The sequence below is a fragment of the Rhinopithecus bieti genome, unplaced genomic scaffold (assembly GCF_001698545.2).
Source record: "Rhinopithecus bieti isolate Rb0 unplaced genomic scaffold, ASM169854v2 scaffold_32740, whole genome shotgun sequence".
Lineage (NCBI taxonomy): Eukaryota > Metazoa > Chordata > Mammalia > Primates > Cercopithecidae > Rhinopithecus > Rhinopithecus bieti.
In genome coordinates this window covers 434,174-446,323 of record NW_016814617.1, presented here as the reverse complement: position 1 = coordinate 446,323, position 12,150 = coordinate 434,174, and the positions used below count along the sequence as shown (strand labels likewise).

The 12,150-nt window shown below is 42.5% G+C and overlaps 1 protein-coding gene across 1 annotated transcript in view; it reads left to right on the top strand.

The window, feature by feature from the left end:
- Positions 1–12,150, top strand: part of SLC1A1 (solute carrier family 1 member 1) — a 100,141-nt gene that overhangs the window by 67,594 nt on the left and 20,397 nt on the right. The window contains exons 3-6 of the mRNA XM_017851485.1: positions 1,995–2,087; positions 4,379–4,493; positions 6,078–6,120; positions 7,676–7,774. Coding sequence (XP_017706974.1) covers positions 1,995–2,087; positions 4,379–4,493; positions 6,078–6,120; positions 7,676–7,774 — 350 coding nt within the window. The remainder of the gene's footprint in view (positions 1–1,994; positions 2,088–4,378; positions 4,494–6,077; positions 6,121–7,675; positions 7,775–12,150) is intronic.

Here is a 12,150-nt window from a genome sequence, read left to right as displayed (position 1 = left end):
AAATGACTTGTTCTGTCATCATAATGGTGATCACTTCCTTGCAGATTTTTCCTGTACATCAAATATGTATGATTATATATGAGAAGCATAATCCCCCAGTCACTTAAAAAAAATGGATAGGCCTTTTAGTGTGGGAAATGAACATAAAAGTTACCTATGCATGCTGATAGCCATACAGGTTTACTGCCTTTCCCTTGGGGTTGCCTTGTGACAACCTCTTCCTTTTTCCTGCTACCCTGTACCTTAGGCTTTGCAAATGGTTATGGGACAACTCATGTGTGCTGAATATGCAAAATCATTTTCTATAATGATCCTTTGACTCAAAATATGACCCTCATTTTGGAAATCAGGCTGGGTAGTGTCTGAAACCTCCAGTGACAGCTTGCTGAAAGATGATTCAGTTGTTTCTCAACTTGGCCCATTTCCCACGTCCAAGTCCAATTGGAGAACGGCTTTTGACTCCATTTATATGAGCATCTTTGACAGAGAGCAACGGTTTCTGGCAAGGAGGGATGCCTGCCTTCCACCTCTAATCCAGCTGTCCTTGACACTCTAGACAGCCCTTTCAAATCTGGGCAACACTCAGTCATATTACTGGTAGCCAAGAATCATTTAAAGTGAGATCTAACCATATGATCGTAAGTCTCTGACATTACCTGTGCCCTGGGAAATTATTTATTAATATCTTTCCTCTTTCAAAAGAAATTTTAAGATGTCTCACAATAAAAGCTATACACAATAAGGTTGTTTACACAGAAGCAATTTGAAAATCATGAAAAGAGGAAGGAAACACACTAACCAGAATGGATAATGACATTACTGTGAATTTGGCCCCAGGACCATTTAAAGATCCAGCAATAAGTGGATCATTAAATACATTTTGGTATAGCCACATGACAGATTATTGAGCCATTAAAATTATCCTCAGGGTGAGTTTGTAACAATGAGGGAAAATGCTTACAACTACAATATTAAGAAGAGAGAGGGTTAAAAACTATAAAATTCTCCCAGCTGTTTACAAAAAATTGAGAAAATATTAGAAGAAAATTCACCAGAATATTAACTTGGTTGATGAGATGATGTGATTTTTGTTGTCATCTTTACCTTTTCTCCTTTTTCAGATAGTTATAATGAATATATATTACTTTTATAATTGTATATAAACATTATTTTTTCCAGTTGAGCCTAAGCTTCCTGGAAAGGGCAGAAAGGAAAACTATCATGAGTTACATGATTTCTCAAGTGTTAAAAAAAAAAACTATCTCAGACCAGGCATGATGACTCACACCTGAAATCCCAGCACTTTGGGAGGCCAAGGTGGCAGATCACCTGAGGTCAGGAGTTTGAGACAAGCCTGGCCAACATGGTGAAACCTCATCTCTACTAACAATACCAAAATTAGCTGGGCATGGTGGTGTGCACCTGTAATCCCAGCTACTCGGGAAGCTGAGGCAGGAGACTCGCTTGAACCCGGGAGGCGGAGGTTGTAGTGAGCCGAGATCACACCACTGCACTCCAGCCTGGATGACAGAGTAAGACTCTGTCTCAAAACAAACAAACAAACAAACAACAACAACAAAACTATCTCAGTTCTTCGAGATAAACTTTTCCTAGATAACTGAATTCCAAAGGAGGTTTATCATAAGGGATGTTGAATGATATAATACAAATCTTGGTAAAGTTCTTACTGCAAATGTGGTAGGGGGACTCGTTATGATCATTTTCTGACCAACTCCAAGAAGATCTGAAGGCAGGGCACTCCTGGAGGTCAAGGCTGTGGGAAGCTGCCTGCAGGGGAACTTGCACCTGACTGGGCTTCCCTCTCTTACATCTGTTTGGAATTTTGAAGTGTTGCTTTTGCCCATTGCATGTTATTGCCCATTGTCTGTAGATGAGAACACCTCTCATCTCTTTATTTCACACCTTGAGGATTAAATCACGGGTCCTGGAAACTTTTAAAATTAATGTAATTTGATTTCTGTCTCCCCCTTCAGGTGTTGCTGCACTGGATTCCAACGTATCTGGAAAAATTGGTCTACGCGCTGTCGTGTATTATTTCTGTACCACTCTCATTGCTGTTATTCTAGGTAATATTTATTTCTGAATCCTTATTCCTCTATGTAATGGTAATTTTTTTTTCATTCAAAAAGTAGTTGGCGGCCAGACACGGTGGCTCAGGCCTATAATCCCAGCACTCTGGGAGGCTGAGGTGAGCAGATCCCTTGAGGTCAGGGGTTTGAGACCAGCCTGGCCAACATGAAAACCTGTTTCTACTAGAAGTACAAAAATATTAGCTGGGCATGGTAACATGCGCCTGTAGTCCTAGCTACTCGGGAGGCTGAGGCAGGAGAATCACTTGAACCCGGCAGACAGACTTCAAAGGGAAACTTTATGGTACTTTGACAATACCACTTTCTAATTAAAAAAAATTGTGTGTTAAGATTAAAAAAAAAATTGTGTGTTAAGAAAAGCTCAACTACTTTTTAAAAAATATATTTTTTTAATTAAAAAGAGACGTGGGGAGTCTTGCTATGTTGCCCAGGCTGGTCTTGAACTATTGGGCTCAAGGGATCTGCCTGCCTCAGCCTCCCAAAGTGCTGAGATTACAGGCATGAGCCACCCTGTGGCTCTAACGTGCCTGGCCCTGACTACTTTTTTTTTTTTTCGAGAAGGAGTCTCACTCTTGTCACCCAGGCTGGAGTGCAGTGGCATGATCTCAGCTCACTACAACCTCTGCCTCCTGGGTTCAAACGATTCTCCTGCCTCAGCCTCCTGAGTAGCTGGGATTACAGGTGCACACCACCATGGCCAGCTAATTTTTGTATTTTTTTGGTAGAGACAGGGTTTCGCCATGTTGGCCAGGCTGGTCTCAAACTCCTGACCTCAGGTGATCCACCTACCTTGGCCTCCCAAAGTGTTGGGATTATAGGCGTGAGCCACCGCGCCCAGCCACTTACATAATTCTTAAAGTGGAAAATTGGTCTATAATAGTGAAGTTGAGTATAATTATAAAATATTTCCAGAAATATAGCATTTTAGTGCATTTCACATAGTAACAAGAGCTAACAGCTATCCTTGTTAAGCTATCCTTGTTAAGGATAAATCCCACTTGTAGGAGGGAGAAAATTCTAATAAGGGAGTAGCTGCTTTTATACCTTTAGCATGATTTTTTGAAGAATGCTTGGTCTTTGTAACCCTGAGTGACATTTTAAGAAGAATGTCCAGAGGGGGAAGACAGAAAGAGCATGTACTCAGATGTGGCAGCAGCTCGGCCCTTGTAGCCCTGCTTCAATGAGCTGATAAGAAGAGGTGGGATGTGGTGAGGCTTTAATGGTATTAGGCCAAGGGACCCAGGAGGGCCTGAACTCTGCCATAAAACAAAACCACATCATCTCATGAGTTTCCTGAGGAAGACAGACACAGATTAAAAATAGCAATGAGAAGCAAGATCCTGCTCTCTTATTAGCTGGAGGCATATAGCCCTTCTACACCCCTGAGAGAGGAAAAGAGTGGGCCATGCCCACTCATGGCCCCTTATTGCCCAGCAACTCCTCCCACTAGCAAAACGGACCCATTCAGCAAACCAGAGCCCTACCCCTTGGATTACCATTGCCTCCTCTTGAGGGAGGAGCAATAAAGAGCATGAGGACCTTTTTCTTCTTCACTTCCTTCCAGTCAAACACCCTCCAATGTCTTGGTCTCTTCTACAGCCTCCCACCTTGGCTTGGACACTCAAGTGACAGGAACCCATTACTTACCAAGGCCACAATGGTGATGTCAGATGCTCTGCCATGTAGGCAGTTCTTCCTTACAGAGAGATGAACCTTCTCTCCCTATAACTCCCATCTATTTGTCCTCATTCCACCTCTGGAATAGGATTTTCCCACATGACTGCTTTCGAGATACTTGAAGACCTATGGTGTGGAAGGAAGGCAAGGCTGGTTTTGCATTATCAGGAGGATAACCAACATTGTGGGTAAAAGTTGCAGAAAGACATCAGATGCATTCTCTGGGCTGGAAAATGGATCATCCTTACCCTAACACCTTCCTAGGCCGATCTCATAAGTTCAAGAAAAAGAATATTCTCATCAGCAGGTATTTCCAGAAGCAATTCTGGGATGCAGCCCCTTTATTTTAAACACACATGCACACACACGCATGCACGCAAGCACACGGAGTTCTTTCTGCTTACTCATTTAAATGGAAGAGTAATTAAAGTGGTTGCTGAGGTTCCAGAGGAGGCTCAGCATTTTGGCTGGACCTCAGGGTCCTCCCCATCACACTATTGCCTGGTATAACCATGCCCACTAAAGGTGCTAGCTGTGCCAGGTGCCCTGGAAGGTTCCTAATGCTCTGTGGACACTGTCCTTGGCCACAGGTATTGTGCTGGTGGTGAGCATCAAGCCTGGTGTCACCCAGAAAGTGGCTGAAATCGACAGGACAGGCAGCACCCCTGAAGTCAGTACAGTGGATGCCATGTTAGATCTCATCAGGTGAGTGTCTTGCCACAAGGTGGCTTCAAGGACATGCAACCCTATAGTAGTACAAGGCCTTGTACGTGGTTTAATATTCTGCTGTTACTCTATTGAAATTTTTAATAACTTTTGAATTATTGTGCACTTTCATTTTGCTCAGGAACCCACAAATTACATAGCCAGTACTGCTTGCCAAGTCTTGGTTCCAAGAGGGAAGAGAAGAAACAGGCTTCTGAGTCAGGATTTAGGATGAACAGAAGTGCAGATACATGTTCCAGAGAGATGCTCGGATGGATTGGTAGTCAGTTCTGAAGCACAGTAGAAAAATACATTTTTTAATTGTACAGGAGAAACTCTCTTATTGAAAGCAACCAGAGCTGTAAATAGGTCAGTCAATAAAAAATACCAATTAATGCAGAGACTCGTAAAAAAAGACATAAGATACACATTACATATTTTGTTTTCACTTAACACTTAGTGCATTTATTCACCAATTGTTTGACATAAAGTCAAGGTCTTTTCTTCAAGTTTGTTAGCTCATAGTAATTTCTTAAAGTTTCTGTTGCGTATACAGCCCTTATAAACGTATCATCTGCAATTTCCAGATAAAGTTTCTGTAGAACAGAGCACCAAAACCTTTAGACATTGCAAAGAAAGCTAAGTGTAAATCTTTCCAGTGTTTCTTTTTAATTTCAGTGATCTTCCCATACCTAATCTAACCATAAAAATCTTAGTCACTGGCCTTTATTGAGTTTCCATGCATGTGGCTTAGATTTTATAGAAACCATACCTTCCTTTTTATGCTCCTATTTCACTGGTTTACATAATATGAAATTCAGTAATTATGATGATATTTGCAACTGGTATAAAGAATTTGGGAACAAATACAATGAACCCATGGTAAGTGTGTTAGTCCATTTTCACACTGCTATAAAGAACTACCTGGGACTGGGTAATTTATAATGGAAAGAGGTTTAATTGACTCACAGTTCCACATGGCTGGGGAGGCCTCAAGAAACTTAAAATCATGGCAAAGGCAGGGAAGCAAGGCACGTCTTACATGGCTGCAGGAGAGAGAACAAGGCCGAAGGGAGAAGTGCCATACACTTTCAAACAACTAAATCTTGTGAGAACTCACTCATGATCACAGGAATAGCATGGGAGAAACCACCCACCATGATCCAATCACCTCCCATGAGGCCCCTCCCCTGACATGTGGGGATTACAATTTGACATGAGATTTGGGTGGGGACACAGAGCCAAACCATATCAGTAAACATACATCATTGATGAAAACAGAAATGTTCAGAATATTAAAGAATAAATAGTCTCTTGACTGTGAGTGTCCATTTCACCAAGGAGAGCAAGTATGTCAGTTACTCAGTGAATCAGTTAAGTGATAGTTGATTAGGAGAGCTTTCTATACTTGGGTGAAGCTCAGCAGGAAAAAAGAAATCTCAATACAAGGAAGTATTCCGCAAAGGAGAGGCCAGAAGAGAAACCAAAGTACCAGTTTTATATACTCATTTCTACCAATATATTAGGTATGACAAAACAATACTTTTTGCCCTAACATAATACTGCCTTTCATGTCTCCAACAGGAATATGTTCCCTGAGAATCTTGTCCAGGCCTGTTTTCAGCAGGTAATATTAATTACTCGTGCTCTTAAGTTGCTACCCTCTTCCCATTATCAATTAAAAAATGTTTTTTTCTGCTGTGATTCAAGAAATGGAATTAGCCCCACAAAAATGGCAGCAGGACGTACACCTGTGACTGGCCGAGTTTAAGGTGATGTCTCTATTTTGTATCTAGCCTTTCTGGCTCACAGTAAGGTGCATGTCACAATTTACACTGCTTCCTTTTCCTTTATGCTTTTCCCCCCAAAAGGGCTCAAATGGTACAAGTCAGAAATCTGTCAAATAATGAGTATTTTAAAATGTGGCCTCCAGTACCTATTTTTGGAGAACTGTGGTATATTTGTACAGAAGTTTAAACTTTCTGGAGAAAAAAGGTAGCTCTTTATCTCCTCTTTGCTTTTCCTCTGGTATTAGAACCTAGGATCTAACCCTCCTGGTGTGGTCCACATCTGGGTTCAGTCTTCTCCTTAATCATTGTGTCCCAGACAGGTGTGGAAGCTCAAACCTGTAACCCCAGCACTTTGGGAGGCCAAGGTGGGAGATCCCTTGAGCTCAGGAGTTCCAGACTAGCCTTGGCAACATGGCAAGACCATGTCTCTAAAAAGAAATAATAAAAAATCATTGCATCCCCATTGCTGGAGCTCTACAATGCAGTGTAACAAAGCCATGATTTTTTTTTTTTTCTGTAGGAAAATTGAACAATCTCTTCACTCCATTTACTTCAAGCCTTTCCCTCCTATTTATTTATGTGCTTTAAGACAGCTGAGTCCATCACAAACTGCTGTATTCATTTACATAAGTTACATGAACAGAGGCTTCTGTGTATACCAACAAAAATGGCAACTCTGTTGCTCTCTGCCGACCTCCACGAGGGACAGAACCTCCTCTATTACAGGGGGGCCTTTGCAAATCAGTCACAGTGGTTGTTTGTAAGGTTCTCGGTGTTGGCAGAGCCTTATAGGAGGGACATTTATGCCTGGTGTAATAATATACTCACTCTTTCTTAAACCCCCATGTGGAAACTCCACAGAACCAAACAGGGCTGAAAGAAGAGAATTCAACAGCAGTCTCACTGAATAGCCCTAAGGGGACTGTTGATTTTGGAACAACCATATCGTTAAACCTTTCTTGATGCTTATTAAAGTCGTGGTGATGTTATCAAAGTGATGAAGTGTTTTGCTCAAATTAAAATAATTTATTAATAAAACAAAATGATTGACAGGAATTCTTACAGAGTCTGTCTCTGAAAGTACCTGCAGATCAAGCCTGTACTTTCTTTTGTATTATTCCTCCATCAACTTGTTGCTTATTGTGAAAGTGAAGGAACATTTTGACATAAGTGAATGGTGACTGTGGGAGTCAGGGGTTTAAATTTCTGCCTTGCTTTTAGTTCCAAAACCTGATGGGAGGTACCATTGACAACTGGAGCCAACAGAGGCATTGGAGGTAGATCCCTTCAGTGGCACTTGTTTGACCAAAATAACATGTTCCTGTGATTTAGTCTCAAAAGCTTAAAAAACATTTTTTTGTTTGCTTGTCCTTGATTTTCTCCAACGTGCAGTACAAAACTAAGCGTGAAGAAGTGCAGCCTCCCAGTGATCCAGAGACGAACATGACAGAAGAGTCCTTCACAGCTGTCATGACAACTGCTATTTCCAAGGTACCATTCTTGTTTCCTGTTCCTCTTCCCCAGGAGACAGGCACTGAATCATGACCAAGCAGGAAATACAGTCAATCCTTGTCAGTCACAGAATCTGCATTTGTGAATTCACCTACTTGCTAAAATTTGTGACCCCAAAATCCATACTTATGGGGCTTTCATGGTCATCCACAGGTACATAAAAAGCAGCAAAATATTTGAGTCACCCGACAGGCACGTTCCCAGCTGAACAAGGTTGTGCTCTGTTTTCATGCTTTGATTCTCATACTGGAAACAAGTGTCCATTTTGCAGTGTGTTTAGTGTCATCTTTTTTGCATTTTTGTGATTTTCCTTGCTGATTTTGCTGTTTAAAATGGACCAGGACAGGGTTCAATGACTCACGTCTGTAATCCCAGCATGTTGGGATACGAAGGCGGGAGGATCACTTGAGCCCAGGAGTTCCAGACCAGTCTGCACAACATAGTGACACTTCACCTCTACAAAAAACGAAAAATAGCCAGGTGTGATGGTGCACACCTATAGTCCCAGCTACTTGGGAGGCTGAAGTAGGAGGATCGCTTGTTCAGGGAAGTCAAGGCTGCAGTGAACCATGATTGAATCACTGTACTTCAGCCTGGGTAGCAGAGACCCTGTGTCAAAAATAAAAAAATAAAAAGGGACCAGGCTGGGTATGGTGGCTCACACTTGTAATCCCAGTACTTGGGAGGCCAAGACAGGTGGATCACTTGAGGCCAGGAGTTTGAGACTGGCCTGGGAAACATAGTGAGACCCCATCTCTACAAAACATCTTAATATTACCCAGGTGTGGTGACACATGCCTGTAGTCCCAGATACTTGAGAGTCTGAGGCAAGAGGATCGTTTGAGCTATGATTGCACCACTGCCCTCCAGCCTGGGTGACAGGGCAAGACTCTTGTTTCAAAAAAATAAGCATCATGTTGAAGTGGTCTCCAGGGTTCCTAAGCACAAGAAGACTTGATGTGCCTTAGGGAGAAAATTTGTGCTTTAGATAAGCTTCATTCAGGCATGAGTTACAGTGCTGTTGGCTGTGAGGTCAATATTAATAAATCAACAACCTATATGAAACAAGGTGTCTGTAAAAGAAATACACACAACAATGTTATATATTGTTTGCTGAAAAGGATGTGTCCAAGGTTCCCAGAAACGTAACCCTGCATTTCTCCTAGGAGCAACAGTTCAGTATTTGCTAATGCAGTGTTCATGGGCACTTTACAGAACATAATTACCAGGAATAGAGAGAATCGACCACAGAGAGCAAAAAAAATGAGCCCTGTTGCCTCTACCTCTCCGGGTCTGCTTACGGTAGAGCTGGCCAACTCTAGGAACTGCTGTAGATTTGTCAGATACATAAGCATGCAATGCAGGTCCACAATTCCTAGTCAGAATCTCTCTGCCCAGATGTAATTCGGAGTTCAGAGTTTCTCAGACTTCAGAAAGGCCATGTGGTGTGTGTACTGCATATTATGCAACCTTTGTAAGTGAGATGGGCAACAACATGCCAGAATCAACCACATCAATGTTTCTATAACAAACTCATAAATATTCTGCCAAGGAGAGAAATGGACCCTTAGTAGCCAGTAGCCTCATCTCAGTTTAGGATAGGTTTTGCTGCCAAAAGAGTGTGCTATAAACTTATCAATAAAATCAACATGCTTTGAGAGCTTTGGGGATTTCAGAATTGGAGATCAGAATGTGTGGGCCTGCAGTGGCATCTTTGTAAGCCTGTAGTGATTTCTCCTGAATGTTCTCTCAACTTCACACAGGAAGGAATGATTTAAGGAGAAAAGGAGTATTCATCAGACTTAAGAATTCATATTAGGGCCGGGCACGGTGGCTCAAGCCTGTAATCCTAGCACTTTGGGAGGCCGAGATGGGTGGATCACGAGGTCAGGAGATCGAGACCATCCTGGCTAACACAGTGAAACCCCATCTCTACTAAAAAATACAAAAAACTAGCCGGGCGAGGTGGCAGGCGCCTGTAGTCCCAGCTACTCGGGAGGCTGAGGCAGGAGAATGGCTTAAACCCGGGAGGCGGAGCTTGCAGTGAGCTGAGATCCGGCCACTGCACTCCAGCCTGGGCGACAGAGCGAGACTCCGTCTCAAAAAAAAAAAAAAAAAAAAAAGAATTCATATTAAATAAACTACTGTTGGCTCCCTGCTTCCTACTGCAGAAAGCCTTAACTCCTCTGACTGGGTTCAGAGGCGCTGCATGACCTGGCTTCTCCCTAGTTTTCACAACTTACTTCCAGTGGGCGCCTCTCTTCTTTCCAGATCCACCTCCTCCATTACTCCTTATTCTTGCCTTTTGATGTTGTTCCACAAATATTTTCTGAGCACCCTCCATACCCCAGGCCCTGCTGGGCATTGGGATTATAATGGTGAAAAGACAGACACCAGGCCTCTGTCCTCACACAAAGAATGATGAGTATTACAATCAGGAAGAGTGGGATGTTTGGGGGGCATTCAGCAAGGGGTGTTAAATTAGTCTGGAGGCCGTAATGAATGAGCAAGAATTATTCAAGGAGGGTGCAAAGGCCCAGTGCATGATCATTTTTGCCTTTGCTTGCCATCTTTTTGAAACATACTTTTTCTCCTGGCTGCTGATTCCTCAGCCATAGCTTTCCCTAACCTTGAAACCCTCATTCATGTCCCATTCTCTATATGACACTTGTATCTCATAGTTTGGGTGCACAATTAATTACATACCATCCTGCTATTATTGGCTCATGTTTCTCACAGTCTTGTCTCTCCAACTGAATCTTAAGACCTTATGCTATAGCCAGTGCAGTAATACTCTAGCTTTTCCCTAAATATATGTTTGATCGTAAGTAAGAAACAGACTGGTAGCCCAGTGGCTCCTCAACATAATTTTTTGTTTGTTTGTTTGAGATGGAGTCTTGCTCTATCACCCAGGCTGGAATGCAGTGCTGCGACCTTGGCTCACTGCAGCCTCCGCCTCCCGGGTTCAAGCAATTCTCCTGCCTCAGCCTCCCAAGTAGCTGGCATTACAGGCGCCTACCACCATGTCTGGCTAATTTTGGTATTTTTAGTAGAGACAGGGTTTCACCATGTTGGCCAGGCTGGTCTCGAACTCCTAACCTCAGGTGATCCACCTGCTTCAGCCTCCCAAACTGCTGGGATTACAGGTGTTAGCCACCGTGCCTAGCTAACATAATTCTTTATAAACCTAGTTGGCACCACTCAGTTATCTCTCTATAAATCTCAGGCTATTTGTACCCAGGATAAAGTGAAGAAATTAAGCCAGGCATGGTGGCATGCACCTGTAGACCCAGCTACTTGGGAGGCTGAGGTGGGAGGATCACTTGAGCCCTGCTTGAGGAGTTTGAAGCTGCAGTGAGCTATGATCATGCCACTGCACCCCAGCCTGGACAACATGAGACCCTGTCGTTTTAAAAAAAAAAAAAAAAAAAAAAAAAAAAAAAAAAAAAAAAAAATGATTCACAGTAGTAGGTATTTAGCTAATTTTTATATGTCTAAAATCCTACCAATGATAGACTGGATAAAGAAAATGTACACATATACACCATGGAATGCTATGCTACCATTAAAAAAGAACAAGATCATGTCCTTTGCAAGGGACATGGATGGAGCTGGAGGCCATTATTCTTAGCCAACTAACACAGGAATAGAAAACCAAATACTGCCTGTTCTCACTTATAAGTGGGAGCTAAATGATGAGAACACATGGACACATAGAGGAGAACAACACACACTGGGGCCTTTCAGAGGGTGAATGGTGGGAGGAGGGAGAGGATCAGGAAAAATAACTAATGGATACTAGGCTTAATACCTGGGTGATGAAATAATCTGTACAACAAACCCCCATGACATACGTTTACCTATGTAACCTGCACATCCTGCACCACATGTACCCTTGAAGGTAAAAGTTTAAAAAAAAAAAAAAAAAAAAAAAAAGAATCCTGGCTGGGCGTAGTGGCTCACACATCACACATGTAATCCCAGCACTTCGAGAGGCTGAGGCAGGCAGATCACCTGAGGTCAGGAGTTCGAGACCACCCTGGCCAACATGGCAAAACCCTGTCTCTACCAAAAATACAAAACATTAACTGGGTGTGGTGGCGGATGCCTGTAATCCCAGCTACTAGGGAGGCTGAGGCAGGAGAATTGCTTGAACCCGGGAGGCGGAGCTTGCAGTGAACTGAGATTCTACCATTGCACTCCAGCCTGGGTGACAGAGTGAAACTGTCTTAAATAAAAAAACAAATGTCTGTTCATAAGAAGATATTCATGCAGCCAACAGACACATGAAAAAATGCTCATCATCACTGGTCATCAGAGAAATGCAAATCAAAACCACAATGAGATACCAGTGG